The sequence below is a fragment of the Urocampus carinirostris genome, chromosome 3 (assembly GCF_059441175.1).
Source record: "Urocampus carinirostris isolate Australia breed hairy pipefish chromosome 3, RoL_Ucar_1.0, whole genome shotgun sequence".
Classification (NCBI taxonomy): Eukaryota; Metazoa; Chordata; class Actinopteri; order Syngnathiformes; family Syngnathidae; genus Urocampus; species Urocampus carinirostris.
The window spans coordinates 970696-991864 of NC_142351.1; the positions used below are offsets into that span (position 1 = coordinate 970696).

General features: G+C 43.0%; 2 protein-coding genes and 1 pseudogene across 2 annotated transcripts in view; 1 reads left to right on the forward strand and 2 right to left on the reverse strand.

Annotated features, from left to right (window-relative positions):
* LOC148368215 (uncharacterized) overlaps positions 1-21169 on the reverse strand; it is a 359448-nt gene that overhangs the window by 57875 nt on the left and 280404 nt on the right. The window lies entirely within an intron of this gene.
* On the forward strand, positions 190-4017 carry LOC148368219 (uncharacterized; annotated as a pseudogene).
* LOC148368220 (uncharacterized) overlaps positions 10022-21169 on the reverse strand; it is a 306344-nt gene continuing 295196 nt past the window's right edge. Inside the window, exon 3 of the mRNA XM_088330192.1 lies at positions 10022-13975. Within this exon, the coding sequence (XP_088186318.1) occupies positions 12225-13975 (1751 nt within the window). The 3' untranslated portion in view covers positions 10022-12224. The remainder of the gene's footprint in view (positions 13976-21169) is intronic.

Here is a 21169-nt window from a genome sequence, read left to right on the forward strand (position 1 = left end):
GCACTGCCTTGCTGACCGAATTGGTAACCACCAACTTAGATTTTGAACCAAATAAATATAATTGAAAGCCATGTGGCAATGGGTTGTTATTGTGGCCATGAAGGAGTCTGAAATCACGTTACTTTTGCCAGAATCGAAACTTAACTCTGTGTTAAGTCAAGATAAAACGGAAAAGGGACTTGGATTATCATGGACCAAAGTAAAGTTCACACTGGAAAGCCATATGAACATAAGGAACATGAGGCTTTTATTCCAGTTGCTGCCATGAGCGACTCAACATACGCGCACCATGTGGTCAGCACCTCCGCCCGTTTTCAACATCGTTGGCAGCGCGCTGGAGACTGACGACAAAAACGGGACATCGCTCAACAGGCCGCACCTTGTGGCGTGGTTGCATCGAAACACATTACATCAGGGGTGTCAAAGTCAAATGGACAGAAGGCCGAATAAAACATTTGGCTACAAGCCGAGGGCCGGACTGACCAATCTTTACTGAAACCAAGATTTAACCTACTGAAAACACAACAAATATATTACAATATGATTGGATAAATATTGGATAAATATATTTAGCCATATTTTCTTATGACTCTGTCAGTCATTTTTAATTTCAGCAGGCACAAAATACAAATGTCCTTTATATAAAAAACTCGTAACATATCTCATAACAACAACTCATAACCATTTTCTATCATTCAATCATCTGAAATTATTAAAAAGAAATATTGCCTCGAAATACAATAAAATAAAGTGCAAAATTCTCTTGTTACTTAAAACCAATAGCAATCAACACACTGGACCTCATCTGTCCTGCTCAAATATACAATGACTTTCCTTTCTGGGCTTTCTCTGGGTTAGTGTGAAAAAAATGAATTACTGATTAACAAATAATAAATAATAAGTCATTTTCTCTGCTAAATAGGAGACAATTTTATCAAAAGACATCAAGATCTATTTTCCATGAAAAGCCGAAAAACAAGAAACACTCCCAGGACAGAGTCGGCAAACAAAAACAACATAGTCAACATAGACAATAAAGCTTTAAAATTCCTGAGGGGAACAACAAAAAACAAGACCTTCTTTATGTGCATATTTAACTTTTAAACTTGAACGGAGTAAAAACTTCAAATGTGTAATTGCACAGGAAACATTACTGTATTATTATTGTATTTACATACAGTTATATACAGTACTGTATTACTACAACTCTACATGACTTGTTAGAGGCTGACGCTGATACTTGGCAGTCCTTCATCTTTTGCACAAGTTGCTCTTTTAGATTGTTAGACAACAGGTCTACGCCATCAGCAATGGTATTTCTGCTCAGGCTGGCGTTTGAAAAAAGTTGTCTTTTGCCTGGGCAAAGTTCGTCACAGACTTTAAGCGTACGGTTTTTGATGAAATCCCCTTCGGTAAATGGCCGGGCCGATTTGGCGATCTCCTCTGCTAAAATAAAACTGGCCTTGACAGCAGCCTCGCTTCGCGACTGGGCTTTTCTGAAAAGACCCTGTCGAGATTTGAGACTTCGTTTAAATTCCTCGACCCTCTGTAGCCGTTGTTCTATGTCCAGAATCTTGGTTTTCTCCGTGTGTTTTGTTTCACGATGCCGTCTAATATTATACTCTTTCATCACCGCCACTCTTTCTCCACATAGCAGACACACAGGTTTTCCAGCTACCTCCGTGAACATGTACTCCAACTCCCACCTTGTTTGAAAGCCCCGGTTTTCAGTGTCCACCTTCCGGTTAGCCATTTTTGATTTTTGCTGTTTGCTAATGACTGCTGCTGATCCACTGCTGAATAAATCAAACCGCCCCCCGCTTTGCTCCCGCTCGGCGCGTCCCTGTTGCATTGTGGGAAATGTAGTATTCATGCGGGCTGCTGGCTCGCAGCGGCCTGCGGCCCGGATCTAATAATATATTGATATCGTCACGCGGGCCAGGTAAAACCCTCTCGCGGGCCTGATGTGGCCCGCGGGCCTTGACTTTGACATATGTGCTTTAGAATTTTTTTACGTTTTGGCACTCGGGGACAATGCTTCTGAACGAGTTGAGGGCAATACAAATAAATGTGACTTGTGTCTTGCAGACGTCGGCCGAGAATATCTTGCTACTGCGCGGCAGGAACCAGAGTTGCCTGCCGTTCAAATTGAGGAGGATCTGAAGCCTTATCACGTTAAGCAAGATACAGAAAATGGGGAGCCTATAGAGGAGGAGGACGATGGTCCAGTCTTGCGAGTGACCTGGGTCCGTTCAATCACCGAAGATCAAGGTCAACCTGAAGATCAAGGTCAACCTGAAGATAACAGTCAGCGGGAGCTTCTAAGCATCAGCTCCCGTCAACACGTGGAAACGGAAGATGACGACACGTCCCGCTCCGCAAACGCTGAAGGTGGTAACACATGTTCCCAGTGTGGGAAAACATTTTCACGCAAGTCTTATATGAAGTTGCATATGAAATTCCATGCTAGCGAGAAGCCTTTTTCCTGCTCAGTTTGTGGTAAAGGATTCACTACAACTGAGAGTTTAAACAGACACACCAGAAACCACACTGGCGAGAAGCCTTTTTCCTGCTCAGTTTGTGGTCAAAAATTTGCCCAAAATGGGCAATTGAAATCACACCAAAAAAAACACACTGGTGAGGAGCCTTTCGCCTGCTCAGTTTGTGGTAAGAAATTTTCACAGAATGGGCACTTAAAAATACACACCAGAACCCACACTGGCGAGAAGCCTTTTTCTTGCTCAGTTTGTGGTCAAAAATTTGCCCAAAATGGGCAATTGAAATTACACCAAAAAAAAAACACACTGGTGAGGAGCCTTTCGCCTGCTCAGTTTGTGGTAAGAAATTTTCACAGAATGGGCACTTAAATATACACAGCAGAACCCACACTGGCGAGAAGCCTTTTTCTTGCTCAGTTTGTGGTCAAAAATTCACACAGAGTGGGCACTTAAAAAGTTGCACTAGAACCCACACTGGCGAGAAGCCTTTTTCTTGTTCAGTTTGCGGTCAAAAATTCACCCAAAATGTACAATTGAAATCACATCAACTAATTCACACTGGCGAGAAGCCTTTTTCCTGCTCAGTCTGCGGTCAAAGATTCACTTTAAGTGGACACTTAAAAAGTCACACCAGAACCCACACTGGCGAGAAGCCTTTTTCCTGCTCAGTTTGCGGTAAAAGATTCACTAACAGTGGGGACTTAAAAATACACACCAGAACACACACTGGCGAGAAGCCTTTTTCCTGCTCAGTTTACGGTAAAAGATTCACTAAAAGTGGGAGCTTAAAAAGTCACACCAGAACCCACACTGGCGAGAAGCCTTTTTCTTGTTCAGTTTGCGGTCAAAAATTCACCCAAAATGGACAAATGAAATTACATCAACTAACACACACTGGCAAGAAGCCTTTTTCCTGCTCAATTTGCGGTCAAAGATTCACTAAAAATGAGAACTTAAAAATACACACCAGAACCCACACTGGCGAAAAGCCTTTTTCCTGCTCAATTTGCGGTCAAAGATTCACCAAAAATGTGAGCTTAAAAAGACACACCAGAACCCACACTGGGGAGAAGCCTTTTTCTTGCCCTGTTTGCTGTTAAAGATTCACTACAAGTCAAAACTTTAAAACACACACTAAAACCCACACTGGGGAGAAGCCTTTTTCTTGCCCTGTTTGCTGTCAAAGATTCACTACAAGTCAGAACTTTAAAAGACACACATTAACCCACACTGGCGAGAAGCCTTTGATTTGAACTGTTGACATTGTGGTGAAAAACAAAATATATTGTCAGGTCATTTTTATTTGTGACGCCCTTAATCACAAGAGTCTCAAAGGGCTTCCCAGGTTATTACACAGATATTTTTTCAGACTATTATTGGACACTAGAAATGACACACAAGAACCCACACTGGCGAGAAGACTTTTTCCTGCTCAGTTTGTGGTCAAAAATTCACTAAATTAAAAACATTCAATTGGCTAAGTATCATACAGGCTGTCTATAGGAACATAACGGCCATTTGCCCTCCCCTTTTTTCAACCACTGACTGCTACCACGTCAAAAAAGCCACATTCTTTCACAGGAAGTGAGCAGACTCTCCAGTTGTATCATAAAGATTTGTGACCCCAAAGTCTTCATATGGATTCAAAAGATTCAGGCTTTGCATATGCGTCATGTTTCTTGATAGATGATCTATTTCATCTCTTGTCCCCATAAAATTTTGCCTTTTATCAATAATTATAATTATCATAACAACAAGATGGCCGACCTAGATCCCAAGGGTTGGGGTCTGTTCTCACCAGAGCCCCAAATCTTGGAGAGCCTGTGGTTCTCTCCGTCCCTGTCGTCCGGATGGGAACAATCCCGGTGAAGTCCGCCGCCAAAAATGATAGGAAGCCTTATTTTTTCATCTTTCTAGTTGGCCATGTGCTGCTTCTCACACACTCCTCACCTGAGGGACTTTTTTGTTCTCAAAAGTACACAAAAAGGGTTATTGCGACAACCTCTTTGGTGTTTTGGGCAAATATCCCATGTTGGCAGGCTATGAAAACAATCCCATATCATTGAAATGGATTTATCATCTTAATACCGGGTGCATTGATCATTACTGTTAACCTGTTGCATCATTTCTTCCACTTTCCATCACTGAGTGCTTGTGTCAATAATGTGCTTTATTCTTTTGTTTGACAATTTTTTTTTGTCATGTGAATAAAAAGTAGTTTAATAAAATCAAACTGCATTATTTTTGGGTTGAAATTTTTTTCTGAACTGATCACTATCCATATCAAATAACTCCAAAATCGATCAATTAAAGTTGAAAATATATTGTGTTTAAAGTTGCATCCTTCACGTTAAACGCTAGACACAGGCTATTTCAAACGAATTTGTGTCGGAAACCAAGAGCACCGCCTGCTGACTGAATTGGTAAGATTATGAACCAAATAAATATAATTGAAAGCCATGTGGCAATGGGTTGTTATTTTGGCCATGAAAGATTCAGAAATCATGTTATGAGTGATGAATTTTGCCAGAAACGAAACTCAACTGTGTGTTATGTCAAGACAAAACAGAAAAAGCACTTGGATTTTCCTGGACCAAGATGAAGTTGAGACTGGAACCGGAAATCACCATGACCACATGGTAAGAAAACGTGAAACCGAAATATGAAATGTTTTGAACTGAGCCAGCGTGTGGAGAAGAGAGTACTCGGTTGCTTTGGACACATGGAGAGGATGGATGAGGAGCAACTGTTGGAGAGGATCTACAGAGCAGAAGTCAATGGAAGGAGACCATCAGGAAGGCCGCCATTGACGTGCATGGATGGAGGAAAGAGGTCTTAATCTAGTGGAAGCTAGAGCTCTCTTTGGCGATAGGAATGAGTGGAGAGGTGTTGTGAAAGGATTGTGGGATTGTGGACGGGTTCTTAAGGATGGATGGAAAATAGATCGACTCCATTGTCTTTGTGACTTGCTCTTCCACTGGCTGGCAACCGATTCAGGGTGTCCCCCTGCCCGAAGACAGCCGGGATGGGCTCCGGCACCCCCGCGACCCCGCCGATGACAATGGATGAATCGACGTTTACTTAATTTTTCCGGCCGCGTCCCACATCGCAGCAAACAGTATTTTGTTCCTCTTCGTTCAGATGAGACACCTCTTCACCGTTCAATCCGTCCTTTCCAGTCCCTTGTCTTTCAAAAATGGATTTCCATTCCCGATGAATCAATCGTGCTTACATATTTTTGGTAATTCAATAGCCTCAATCTGAATGACCATGTAGAAATTCTCTCTTATCCATTTTTTGTCCATGAATATTCTAAAATTCTTATGATCCGTCTCAAGATCGATTCAGCCGCTATTTTGAAATTCATATCTTTCTCAGGACGAATCTGTTCCTCGTCGTCTTTTGAAAACGCTTTCCGTAGGATAGGCAAATGTTTTTTTAATTCAACCGAGCTATAAATCAACATTTGTTACATATTTGTTAAGGTTTGTCAATCGTAACACGCTAATATCTTCAAAATTTACGGTATGATTCATTTCACGCTCTCTGGCAGCTCCTCTCACGTGAGAGGAGATGAACAAGCAAACTGAGCAGGCGAAAGGCTTCTCACCAGTGTGGGTTCTAGTGTGTTTTTTTAAGTTCCCACTCTCAATGAATCTTTTACCTGCAAACTGAGCAGTAAAAATGCCTCTTCCCATTGTGGGTTAGTCTATGTTTTTTTCCGTGAAACTTTTACCGCAGACTGAGCGTGAAAAAAGCTACTCATCAGTATGTGATATTTTGTGTGATCTTAAGCTCCTATTCTGAGAGATCGTTGACCACAAATTGAGCAGGCGAAAGGCTTCTCCCCAGTGTGGGTTCTAGAGTGATTTTTTAAGTCCCCACTCTCAATGAATCTTTTACCTGCAAACTGAGCAGTAAAAATGCCTCTTCCCATTGTGGGTTAGTCTATGTTTTTTTCCGTGAAACTTTTACCGCAGACTGAGCGTGAAAAAAGCTACTCATAAGTATGTGATATTTTGTGTGATTTTAAGCTCCCATTCTGAGAGATCGTTGACCACAAATTGAGCAGGCGAAAGGTTTCTCGCCAGTGTGGGTTCTAGAGTGATTTTTTAAGTCCCCACTCCGGGTGAATCTTTTCTCGCAAACTGAGCAGGCGAAAGGCTTCTCCCCAGTGTGGGTGAGTGTTTTTTTAAGCCCCAACTTTTGGTGAATCTTCTACCACAAACTGAGCAGACAAAAGGCTTCTCCCCAGTGTGGGTTAATGTGTGTGGTTTTAAGCTCCTATTCTGAGAAAATCGTTTGCCACAAATCGAGCAAGCGAAAGGCTTCTCGCCAGTGTGTAACATCAAGTTTCCTTGGTGGGAGAGTTTTTTTATCACAAAATGCTCATTTTTTTTTTTGAAGGTGCACCGCTACTTTGCGGATTTTCACTTATCGCGGGTGGTTTTGGTCCCCATTGACCGCGATAACCGAGGTCCCACTGCACTCGTCCCTCACGAATTGCCATACGGACTCCCATTCCATGAATATTCTTGTCCTGTTTTGGGAAAAGAAAGCCACGACAGCCATGTCATTCATCATTTTGGATGTCGTTATTTCCATTCTTTTCAAACTCATTTGAAAGTTTTGCTTATTTGAAACTAGGAATTCGATCGTGCGCATTATTCTTTTATTTTGCATACATAAACACCTCGAGGTATCGTCGTAGCCGTTTCCTATCGTCCTCGTTCATCATTCGCAAATGAATCCGGCCGCTAAATAGTTTAAAAACCCGTCGATCTCAATATTCGGATTCATCCGGGTTTCGCACTCGCAGATTTCCGCCGGTCCATTCGGCGAAACCTTTCCTATCTTATTCCGCGCTTCTAATTTCTCTTTCCTTTTGTCGTCGATTGCCGACGGACGGTTCTCTGGCGATTTCCACGTATCGCTCTTCGTCGTCGGTCCCGCTTTCTTCATCGGCGGGCGGATTAGGACGCACGCCGCCAAAGTCACCCGCTTTTCACCGTCGTAGCAGCCGAACGGAACTCCGTTTTGATTATCCCTTTCATCATTATAAGGCGCACCTAAAAGTCTTCATTTTTTCAAAAGCTGACCATGCGCCTTATAATACAGTGCGCCTTATATATGGATCAATATTAAGTCGAAAAGTCTCGCTACTAAAGCAAGGGCCCGCCGACTCGATTTTCCCTCGAACGCCAAGTCGTCCGCGGCGTATGCTGGGATATACTGGACTGTCTCAGAAAATTAGAATATTGTGATAAAGTTCTTTATTTTCTGTAATGAAATTTAAAAAACAAAAATGTCATACATTCTGGATTCATGACACATCAACTGAACTATTTTAAGCCTTTTATTATTTTAATATTGCTGAATTTGACTTACAGCTTAAGAAAACTCAAAAATCCTATCCCAAAATATTAGAATATCATGAAAAAGTATACAAGTAGGCTATTCAACTAATCACCTGAATCATCTGATTAACTGGAAACACTTTGCGAGGGTTACCTGAGCCTTAAAAACACTCAGCTTGGTTCAGTAAACTAAATCACAAGTATGGGGAAGACTGCTGTCCAGAGGACCATCATTGATACCCTCCATCAGTAGGGTAAGACACAAAAAGAAATTTCTCAAAGAGCAGGCTGTTCACTGAGTGCAGTTTCAAAGCATATCCACAAAAAGTCTGTCGGAAGGAAAAAATGTGGCCGGAAACGCTGCACGACCAAGAGAGATGACCGCAGCCTTAACAAAATTGTGAAGAAGAGGCGCTTCCAGAATTTGGAAGCTGGAGTCCAGGTATCAAAAGCCACAGTTCACAGACGTGTCCGGGAAATGAGCTACTATAGCCGTATTCCCGTATTCAAGCCACTTCTGAACTCAAGACAACGGAAGAAGGGTCTGACTTGGGGTACGGAGAAGAAGCACTGGACAGTTGCAGAGTGGTCCAAAGTCCTCTTTTCAGACGAAAGCAAGTTTTCCATTTCCTTTGGAAGTCAAGGCGCCAGAGTCTGGAGAAAGGCTGGAGAGGAGCAAAATCCAAGTTGCTTGAAATCCAGTGTGAAGTTCCCACAGTCAGCAATGGTTTGGGGAGCCATGTCAGCTGCTGGTGTTGGTCCACTGTGTTTCATCAAGTCCAGAGTAAATGCAACTGTGTACCAAGAGATTTTAGAGCACTACATGCTTCCATCTGCAGAAAAGCTCTATGGAGATGAGGATTTCATTTTCCAGCATGATCTGGCACCTGCCCACAGTGCCAAAACCACCAGTAACTTGTGCACTGACCATGGCATCACTGTCCTTGATTGGCCTGCTCATTTCCCTGACCTGAACCCCATCGAGAATTTGTGGGGTATAGTTAAGAAGAAGATGAAAGACACCAGACCTACAAATGCAAATGAGCTGAAGGCCGCTATCGAAGCATCCTGGGCATCAATAGCACCTCAGCAATGCCACAGGCTGATTGCCTCTATTCCACGCCGGATTGATGCAGTCATCCGTGCAAAAGGATTCCCAACCAAGTACTGAGTGCATCAATGGACATTTTCAAATGTTTGATTTAGTTTTGCTGTTATAAAATTATTTTTTTACTTGGTCTGAGGAAGTATTCTAATATTTTGAGATAGGATTTTTGAGTTTTCTCAAGCTGTAAGCCAAATTCAGCAATATTAAAATCATAAAAGGCTTGAAATAGTTCAGTTGATGTGTAATGAATCCAGAATGTATGACATTTGTTTTTTTAATTGCATTACACAAAATAAAGAACTTTATCACAATATTCTAATTTTCTGAGACAGTCCAGTAAATGTATATAAGTTGTGCTCCATGAAGTATATATAAAAAAAACACTCATTTAAAGTAAAGTAATGTAGCATGAAACGTTGATGCAACGTGTTTCGATGCAACCACTCCACGAGGTGCGGCGTGTTGAGCGATGTCCCGTTTTTGTCGGCAGTCTCCAGCGCGCTGCCAACGATGTTGAAAACCAGCGGAGGTGCTGACCACATGGTGCGCGTATGTTGAGTCGCTCATGGCAGCAACTGGAATAAAAGCCTCATGTTCCTTATGTTCATATGGCTTTCCAGTGAGAACTTTACTTTGGTCCATGATAATCCAAGTCCCTTTTCTGTTTTTTCTTGACTTAACACAGAGTTAAGTTTCGATTCTGGCAAAAGTAACGTGATTTCAGACTCTTTCATGGCCATAATAACAAAACATTACCCTATGGCTTTCAATTATATTTATTTGGTTCGGAATCTAAGTTGGTGGTTACCAATTAGGTCAGTAGGCGGTGCTCTCGGTTTCCGACACAAATTCGTTTGAAATAGCCCGCGTCTAGCATTTATCATGAAGGATGCAACTTTAAATACAACTTTAAATGATCGATTTTGGAGTTCGTTGATGTGGATAATGATTGATCGGACCAGAAGAAAAATAACATCGACCCAAAAATAATGCAGACAGTTTGATTTCATGAAACTACGTTTTATTCACAGGACAAAGAAAATGGAATCAAACGAAAGAATAAAGCACATTGTTGACACAAGCATTCAGTGTGAGCGAGGAGGAAGGTGGAAGAATGATGCAACAGGTTAACAGTACCGATCAATGAACCCGGTTTGAAGATAAGACACTCATTTCAATGATCAGGGATTGTTTTCATAGCCTGCCAACATGGGATATTTGCCCAAAACACCAAAGAGGGTGCTGCAATAACCATTTTTGTGTACTTTTGAGAACAAAAAAGACACTCAGGGGAGGAGTGTGTGAGAAGCAGCACACGGCCAAGCAGGAAGATGAAGAAATAAAGCTTCCTATCTCTTTTGGCGGTGGACATCACAGGGATTGTTCTCATCCGAACGACAGGGACGGAGAGAACCACAAGCTCTCCAAGCTTTGGGGCTCTGGTGAGAACAGGCCCCAACCCTGGGGACCTAGGTCGGCCATTTTATTGTTATAATAATGATACTTGTTAATAACAGGCAAAATTGTATGCGGGCACACGAGGAAATAGATCATCTATCAAGAAACATGACGCATATGCAAATCATGAATCTTTTGAATCCGTATGAAGACTTTGGGGTCACAAATCTTTATGATACAACTGGAGAGTCTAATCATTTCCTGTGAATGAATGAATGTGGCTTTTTTGACGTGGTACCAGTCAGTGGTTGAAAAAAGGTGAGGGCAAATGGTTTTGTGGCCGTTATGTTCCTATAGACGACCTGTAGGATACTTAACCAATTGAATGTTTTACTACTCTTAGTGATTTTTGACCACAAACTGAGCAGGCAAAAATCTTCTCGCCAGTGTGGGTTCTTGTGTGTCATTTCTAATGTCCAATAATAGTCTGAAAAAATGTCCGTGTAATAACCTGGGAAGCCCTTTGAGACTCTTGTGATTAAGGGCGTCACAAATAAAGAATGACTTGACAATATAGATATTTTGTTTTTCACCACAATGTCAACAGGTCAAAGGCTTCTCTTCAGTGTGGGTTAATGTGTGTCTTTTTAATTTCTGACTTGTAGTGAATCTTTGACCGCAAATTGAGCAGGAAAAAGGCTTCTCGCCAGTGTGGGTTCTTGTGTGTATTTTTAAGTGCCCATTCAGGGTGAATTTTTTACCACAAATTGAGCAGGAAAAAGGCTCCTCGCCAGTGTGGGTTCTAATGTGGTTTTTTAAGCTCCTACTGTTGGTGAATCTTTGACTGCAAACTGAGCAAGAAAAAGGCTTCTCGCCAGTGTGCGTTCTAGTGTGTGTTTTTAAGTCCCCACGCTGGTTGAATCTTTTTCCACAAACCGAGCATGAAAAAGGCTTCTCGCCAGTGTGGTTTTTTTGGTGTAACTTCAAGCTTCCTTTCTGGGAGAATCTTTTATTGCAAATTGAGCAGGAAAAAGGCTTTTCGCCAGTGTGGATTCGTATGTGTTGTATGAGGAGCCAACGCATGATAAATCCTCTACCACAAACTGAGCAAGAGAAAGGCTTTTCGCCTGTGTGGGATCTAATGTGTTTCTTTAAGCTTCCACTTTTAGTGAATCTTTGACTGCAAACGGAGCAGGAAAAAGGCTTAACACCAGTGTGGGTTCTAATATGATTTGTTAAACTCCCATTTTCTGTGTATCTTTTACCACAAATTGAGCATGCGAAAGGCTTCTCTCCAGTGTGGGTTCTAATATGTCGCTTTAAGTTTCCACTCACAGTAAAAGTCTGACCGCAAACTGAGCAGGCGAAAGGCTTCTCGCCTGTGTGGGTTAATTGGTGTAATTTTAAGCTCTCATTCCGTGTGAATGTCCGGCCGCACACTGAACAAGAAAAAGGCTTCTCGCCAGTGTGGGTTCTGGTGTGTATTTTTAAGTGCCCGCTGTTAGTGAATATTATACAGCAGATTGAGCAAGAAAAAGGATTCTCACCACCGTGTATTAGTTGGTGTGATTTCAAGTGTCCATTTCGGGTGAATTGTTGACCGCAAACTGAACAAGAAAAAGGCTTCTCGCCAGTGTGGGTTCTGGTGTGTATTTTTAAGTGCCCACTGTTAGTGAATCTTTTATCACAAACTGAGCAGGAAAAAGGCTTTTCGCCAGTGTGGGTTAATGTGTGTATTTTTAAGTTCCCATTCCGGGTGAATCTTTGACCGCAAATTGAGCAGGAAACAGGCTTCTCGCCAGTGTGGGTTCTAGTGTGTATTTTTAAGTTCCCACTGTTAATGAATCTTTGACCACAAACTGATCAAGAAAAAGGCTTCTCACCACCGTGTATTAGTTGGTGTGATTTCAAGTGTCCATTACGGGTGAATTTTCGACCGCAAACTGAACAAGAAAAAGGCTTCTCGCCAGTGTGGGTTCTAGTGTGTATTTTTAAGTTCCCACTTGAAGTGAATCGTTGACCGCAGATTGAGCAAGAAAAAGGCTTCTCGCCAGTGTGGGTTCTAGTGTGTATTTTTAAGTTCCCACTGTTAATGAATCTTTGACCACAAACTGAACAAGAAAAAGGCTTCTCGCCAGTGTGGGTTAATGTGTGTCTTTTTAACTGACCACTTGTAGTGAATTTTATACCACAAACTGAGCAGGCAAAAGGCTTTTCCCCAGTGTGGTTTCTGGTGTGTATTTTTAAGTGCCCACTTGAAGCGAATCTTTGACCACAAATTGAGCAGGAAAAAGGCTTCTCGCCAGTGTGGGTTCTAGTGTGTACTTTTAAGTCCCCACTCTGGGCAAATCGTCTACCACAAACTGAACAAGAAAAAGGCTTCTCGCCAGTGTGGGTTCTAGTGTGTATTTTTAAGTTCTCATTTTTAGTGAATCTTTGACCACAAACTGAACAAGAAAAAGGCTTCTCGCCAGTGTGGGTTCTGGTGTGTATTTTTAAGTGCCCACTGTTAGTGAATCTTTGACCACAAACTGAACAAGAAAAAGGCTTCTCGCCAGTGTGGGTTCTGGTGTGTATTTTTAAATCCCCACTGTTAGTGAATCTTTGACCACAAACTGAACAAGAAAAAGGTTTCTCGCCAGTGTGGGTTCTGGTGTGTATTTTTAAGTGCCCACTGTTAGTGAATCTTTGACCACAAACTGAACAAGAAAAAGGCTTCTCGCCAGTGTGGGTTCTAATGTGTTTTTTTAAGCTCCCACTTTCGGCGAATCTTTGACCACAAACTGAGCAGGAAAAAGGCTTTTCGCCAGTGTGGGTTCTGGTGTGTATTTTTAAGTGTTCGTTTAAAGTGAATCTTTGACTGCAGACTGAGCAGGAAAAAGGCTTCTCGCCAGTGTGGGTTCTGGTGTGTATTTTTAAGTGTTCGTTTAAAGTGAATCTTTGACTGCAGACTGAGCAGGAAAAAGGCTTCTCGCCAGTGTGGGTTCTGGTGTGTATTTTTAAGTGTTCGTTTAAAGTGAATCTTTGACCGCAGACTGAGCAGGAAAAAGGCTTCTCGCCAGTGTGGGTTAATGTGTGTCTTTTTAAGTTCTGACTTGAAGTGAATCTTTGACCGCAAGTTGAGCAAGAAAAAGGCTTCTCACCAGTGTGGGTTTTTGTGTGTGACTTCAAGTTTCCTTTGTAGGAGAATTGTTTTCCACAAATTGAGCAGGAAAAAGGCTTCTCACCAGCATGGAATTTCATATGCAACTTCATATAAGACTTGCTTCGAAACGTTTTCCGGCACTGGGAATATGTGTTACCACCTTCAGCGTTTGTGGAGCGAGACGTGTCGTCATCTTCCGTTTTTACGTGTTGACGGGAGCTGATGCTTAGAGACTCCTGCCGACCGTTATCTTCAGGTTGACCTTGATCTTCAGGCTGACCTTGATCTTCGGCGGTTGAACGGACCCCGGTCACTTGCAAGACTGGAACATCTTCCTCTTCTTTAACGTGAACAGGCTCCCCATCTTCCGTCTCTTGCTTCACGTGATAAGGCTTCAGATCCTCCTCAATTTTAACGGCAGGCAACTCTGGTTCCTGCCGCGCGGTAGCAAGATATTCTCGGCCGACGTCTGCAAGACACAAGTCACATTTATCTGTATTGCCCTCAACTTGTTCAGTTTTCAGAAGCATTGTCCCCGAGTGCCAAAACGTAAAAAAAAATTCTAAAGGCTTAGGCGCTGCTGATCAGTGAGTATTAGGCCTCTGGGAATGTAATCTTCACTAGATGCCAAGAGTGGCTTTGTTCAGATTGTTCGCTGCGTCCCATTCTTCCCACTTTCCCTCGCTATTTTTCATCGTCACTTGGTTTTGCGCGTGCATGTGCAAGTGTAACGTGTCCCAATACTCTCAAGTCCGAGGGAGAAGTCCCCTTCGACCCCCAAAAGAACCACTTCGGATGGAAGGAGGTCAGGAGCCGACTTGGAACAAAGCAACTTCCCAGAAGACGAATTCTCAATATCAACAAACATGGCGGGAAAGGAACCGCACAAATGTAAGTCCTTTTTCACAACTATGCATGTTTTTGAAACAAAATACAACGCAACTGAAAACCTTATCGTTGCCTCAAAACATGAACATTGCCAAATGGCTACTTGGCTAGCACAAATCGACCAAAAAAGCCACAAACGACTCTTGGCACTCCAAACCGCCGAGTACCTTAATTTGTTTAGCCCGGTTTTTATCTTAAAGGAGTCGTGCTTTCACATCCACACGGACAAAACGCCGGTCGCTGAAGCGGCATAGTCACGATAACGTTACGGATATATGTCATTGCGCGTGTTTACTGCGCACGATTCCGCGCGTCCCGTTTTCTTTACAATATGATGCTAACACGTGAGACCGAATCGATTCTTGACGCGGAGGGGAGGTCGGCATTCTGTACCTGTTAAATTCTATTCTATCGATTCTAAATTCTAAAGCATATGTGACGCTGGCCAATAGAAGGCTCCGACAGCCACGTCAGGTTTGCGCTTGTCGATTCACTATGAAATCGTTATGCGGGAGACATCAGATCATTTCCTGTCTCGCGTCGAGTCGCGTCGGCCTGTGAGTGAGCAACTTGTGTCGAATGCGGTCATGCGGGCTAATGTTTCAGAGACTGTGGAGCAAACCAAAGCCCTGATCACATTCAGGGCAGAAAATGATGAGCAGTTCACAGAGAAAATGTTCACCACAAAACAACTGTGAGAGTGAAGAAGCTAACCTGCAGATCCGCAATCTTATTGTGACAGTGCATTGACCCACCCTTATGTCGAAGGACAGCTGTCAAAGCGATCGGCCGGGAGGTGAGCAACACGGGACATTTATCCATCTACCAAGGTCATATCCCTCAAGAGACCGACAGCAAGACAAACACATACAATAACAGAAATTTAAAAAGGGGGGAAAATGGCAAAAAAAACTCACACAAACAATTTTGAACCATGACTGACCCGGCACCCAAGTTGGTCATGCTTTCGTCTCTCCAGATGAAACGGGACACGACAAAGCGGCCACGTCTCCTCAGAGCACCCGAAACCTTGGCTTCCCCGATTCACTCCGTGCGATACCTCGCACTCCATTCCACCAACTGCAGCCGCATCACAACCCAAGTACCTAAAGCTTTCCACTTCTTCCAGCTCCTGTCCATACGACCTTATTTCTAACGCCATGCCCACTCCATCACGTGAACACTTGATCAGCCTTACTCTTCCCGACTTTGACACATCACTTACGCTTGTCACATACTCTTCCAAACCTTCTCAATGATTCCTCAGAATCAGCCACGAGCGCTGTGTCATCTGCAAAAGCATCTGACTTGCCTGCCGCCACACTGTTAGACTGTTATCCATCATCTCTACACCTCTGCCAAATACTCTCACCACGCCATCCATGTACACATTAAACAGCCATGGTGACATCACATACCCCTGTCTCACACCAGTCAACACAGGGAACCACACACCTGTCTCACTCCCTACTCTTACACATGCTCTGCTGTTCATATAAAACTCTTCAATGCTTCCAACAACTTTCCACCTACTCCATACATTACCATCATTTCCCACAACGCCTCTCCGTCAAGAACAACCCCAAAGCCCTTTTTGACACTGTAGCATCGCTTACAAGGCAACAGACTATCGCAGATAGTTCGAAACACTCTGCTCAGGACTTAATGGTCTTCTTCACTAAGAAGATTCAATGCATACAGGAAGAAATTGCTAAAGATGCTATTAGTACCACTCGTATTAAAGGACTGAAATTTACAGATGCACGACAGGGTGGCTGCCCTGGGAAAATGGCCGGTTTTAGTGAACTGTCACTTGATGATCTCAAACAAGTGGTGACTGCGGCCAAACCGACAACTTGCCAGTTCGACCCGCTCCCAGGTTCACTTATTAAAAGTCTTTTTAGCGTCCTTGGGCCTTCAGTTCTAAATATTATAAATACATCACTCTCCTCAGGTGTAGTTCCAGCAGCTTTTAAGTCCGCCGTTATTAAACCCACACTGAAACGACCCAACCTTGATCCAGAAATCTTAAGTAATTACAGACCTGTGTCAAACCTACCTTTCCTCTCTAAAGTACTCGAAAGAGTAGTGGCACAGCAGCTGAATGCTTTCATATCTGAGAATATCCTTTTTGAATCCATGCAATCAGGATTCGGGGCTAACCACTCTACTGAGACAGCTCTGATCAAGGTAACAAATGATCTCCTAATGTCAATGGATTCTGGCGCTTCATCACTTTTGCTGCTGCTGGATCTTAGTGCTGCTTTTGACACAGTGCGCCACAATATCCTACTAGAACGGATGGAAAAATCGATTGGTCTCTCAGGAACCGTCCTCTCGTGGTTCCGATCCTACCTCTCAGATAAGACGCACTGTGTTAAATATGGTGAAACGACATCTGAGCCCTTTAATGTTACCTGCGGTGTTCCGCAGGGTTCAGTGCTCGGCCCCCTACTTTTCAACATTTACATGCTTCCATTAGGTGATATTATTCGCAAGTACAATATCAGCTTCCACTGCTACGCAGACGACACTCAACTATATCTTCCGTTGGAGGAATCTTCCACACTAAACTGTGGAAATTTGGAGGCCTGTCTCACTGAGACAAAAGAGTGGATGTCACTCAATTTCTTGCGTCTTAACTCTGAAAAGACCGAAATGTTAGTCATTGGTCCTTCTAAATGCCGTGACTTATTCTCAAAAACTGCTGTGAACATTGACAAATGTCACATCGCACAGAGTTTTTCAGTTAAAAATTTAGGTGTCATATTTGACCCTGATCTATCCTTTGAGATGCATGTAAAGCAAATTACTAGAACTGCCTTCTTCCATCTTCGTAACATTGCTAAAATCCGTTCAATATTGTCTCAGTCTGATGCGGAAACAATAATTCATGAATTTGTTACCTCCCGTCTCGATTACTGTAATGCACTACTCTCCGGTCTCCCGAAGTCCAGAATCAAGTCTCTTCAGCTAGTACAAAATGCCGCAGCGAGGCTTTTAACTAGGACAAAAAAGTACGATCACATAACACCGATTTTGGCTAACCTGCATTGGCTCCCAGTTAGCCAAAGATGTGACTTCAAGGTTCTCTTAGTATTGTACAAAATCATACATGGACTTGCTCCCTCTTATCTTTCAGATCTGATCTGCCACTATGTCCCGGTCCGAAGCCTACGATCTGAGAGTGCCGGTCTTCTGATGATCCCGAGAGCAAAGAAGTCTTCTGCTGGTTGGAGAGCGTTCTCCATCCGGGCACCGGTGCTGTGGAATGCTCTTCCCCCTGAGATACGATCTGCAACCTCAGTGGAAATGTTTAAATCTAAACTTAAAACTCACTTCTACTCCATTGCATACGAAAAACCTACTCCTCTTGTCGGTTGAAAATAGTCTGTGTAAAATAGTGTAACAATCTGTGAAGCCCTTTGAGACTCTTCGTGATTTAGGGCTATACAAATAAAAATGACTTGACTTGACTAACTCTGTCCTACGCCTTTTCCAAGTCCATGAAAGCCAAATAAACATTCTTACCTTTTGCAAAATATCTCTCACACGCCCGTCGTACTGCAAACACCTGATCCACACATCCTCTTCCTTTCCTGAAACCACTCTGCTCCTCCATCACCACCTCATTCGTTCTTTCTCTCGCTCTCTTAATCAAGACTCTTCCATACAGCTTACCCGGCACAGGCAACAAACCGATACCTCTCGAATTGCAACATTCATACTTATCACCTTTGCCCTTATAAAATGGCACCACACATGCACTCCACCAATCGACAGGAACCACAGCACTTAAAAAGCATAATTCAACAAGCCCACTGACCAGTCAATCATGTCCGTGCCACCTTTCTTCAAGCATTCAGCAGTACAGCCATCCAACCCAGGCGCCTTCCCCCCTTTCATTTCTTTCACTGCCTCTTGCACCTCCCATGTTTACAGGCTTCACATTTCAATCACCCAACACGGGCATTCTCTCCATACCGTCTATCGCCTGGACTCTCACTTCTCTCCCGTCCTCCACTCCTCAAAATACTCATCCCGTCCTGACTGCCAACCAGCAATCTACCATCCTTATCTTTCACTTTCTCTTCCTTTCCACTCATCGTTTCTTACTCTTTTCACTTCTTTCCAGAACACTTTTCTCCTTTGCTCAAAGTTCACTCCTATCTTTCGACACCATTCATCATTTGCTTTCCTTTTCGCTTCTTCCACTGCCGCTTTTACCAACCTTTTCTTCACTTCACGGCACTCTTATCTTGCAGCCTCTCCTCAAAAGTACGTCTCTTCTATGTCACAGGCCCTGATACCTCATCATTCCACCATTCACTTCCTTTCCTAACACCTCGAACAACTTTTTTCATTCCGCACACTCCTTTCGCACTTATCAACACTGCTTCTTTAAATCACTTTCATTCCATTTCCACATTCTCCACTTCCCTTCTACTACTCCGTTCATGTGTTTGGGTCCTACAGGGAAGGTTTGGTAAGGATATGTCAGCTTAAGGGTCAGGTGGACTGTTCTTGTTTTACTTTTCATCGTGTCAGACTTTATAGACCCCTACTATACCTGGTAAAATGGCATTAAGATACTAATAACTAGGTTGTCATTTACTCACTGGAGGGTTCTCGGGGCCAAGTGGGAGGAATGGGATCGGACATTTGCTTCCTTAATCCGTCGTATTATTCCGTATGGTAGTGTATCGGCGCCAACCTATACGTCAAGTACGCGCAGTGTGACATGATACAAGTACGGAGTGTTAACGCTTCAAAGCGTCGGAAAAAAAAACAAAAAAACAATCCTCTCTGTATAGTATGCTACTACGACAATAGATGTACTGCACCCCTTAATGAAGAAATACAATTTAATGATCAAGCATTCAGGTTAAGAATTAATCAAGAAATCATGATGAACTCAAGACACTTGATTCCTGAAGAGTCAAAGACCTTAAGACCCATGAGCTCACTCGTGCATCGTTCCACAAAAGGTTTGAACCCGACAGGCCGAAAACCTGCACCGTTGCGTTTGGCGGGTCACGTCGCCGTACGGATCGGATTTCGCTTCATCGTGCAGCCCTACTTACCGCCGTCACTCGGTATAAACCCTAAATACCGGATTTTCGCGCCCATAAAAGTCTCCGATTTTCTTCAAATTGTCGCTTTTGGAAGCAACGGAGGTAGACCGGCTCGGTGGCCTGAGGGTTGGGCGCCCGCTCCCCGGAACGGGAGGTCACAGGTCCGAGCATCATTACTCGAAACTTTTGGGGGTAATATCAGAGGATTTGGTGATCTTCCCCCCAAAATCATCCTCGATGACTTTCGGGCGCCTCTCGTTTGATTGCCGTCATCTAAAACCAACTTGGGAGACAGCGCCCTCAGGGTGTGAAAATACACAAGGTAAAAATACCCAAGCGGTGCCTGGTTTTGAAAGTTAACGTTGCGTCGCCACGGTGACCACGTGACAGAATGTCCGCTTCGGTTTGCGCATCCCTACGCGTCAACGTCAATTTCTCGACAATTCGGTCAAGGGGAAAGAAAAGGATATGGAAAGTTGAACCTGAAATGAAATTGAAGCAAACATTCTTTGAGCTGACAATAGCTTATTGTGTGTAGACATGTGGCGGAAGTCTTGAGCCGGGGGCGGACAACCATCACGAGTTGTTTAGAGCAATGCCATAAGGAGCCTTCCCTTTTTGCCATATCTCCTCTCTGCGTATTTTTGGGGGCGACACCCAACGACTTTCCCTCCAAAATAAGGACGTTGCGGAAAGTAAAACCACCAACCTGCTCTGTTCAACACAATTTGGAGTATCTTGTAAACAGTTCCTGGACACTCTAGTTCTTGCCACGCAGTAGGAAGATGGTCTTCACCGATGTCTGCAACACACAATTCAAACCGCATTTATTTGTGACCCCTTCACTGAAAGAAACTCACAAAAGGAATGCGCAAAACACCATCGCAACATCAACATGATCTGAAAGCTACAAGAGGGCAAGGAAAGACTCAAAAAAGGTGAGGATGCGGAAAATGAAGAAACCTTGGGAAGGAAACGCACATGAAATCTGCAGGAAGTCATGGAAACAGGGTTCATACATGGTTTTCATGGCCAATTAGGAGCACTTTTCAAGCACTCCCATAGCCATTTTTTAATTATTTTAATTAATTTATATTATTTTAATAATCCAGCAGCGCCATCACAGGAATTTTTTTTTGGTTGTCCTCTTTGATGATTAAAATGAAGTCGCTATCTTGCTCCTAGCGCATGCTTTGTGCTATTTTGGGATGTTCCTATCCACGACCTACGATCTTTGTGAAAGGGCTGCTATAAACTGAAATCGATTCTGCCATTGTGCTTCAACAATGCCCGAAGGCTCTGAAGGCGATGCATAATAATAGATTTCAAAACGAAAGAAAAAAAAAGAAGGTAATGAAAAGCAGAAAAATGAGCCAAATTCGGACTCATTTTTAGGATACGAGTGCATTCAATCTTTCAATCGACTGCTGATTTTTTGCTTTTTGATCTTTTCACTTATTTGACTCTGAATGTTTTGGGTGCTTTTCATTTGTGTTTAAATCAGTCAAGAAGGAATTGCAAATTGTCTATTTTAGCACTGAAGAGTTAATATTTGTAATTGATGTGTTCATGTTTTGTATTTTCACGGATTTTGTCTTCAGCATGTAAAAAGCTGATATTGTTTTGTATTGTTTTACAATTTGTTTCTGTAGATCTGTGACTATTTTGATTGCCAGCCTGCAACATTTTGGAAAGCATTG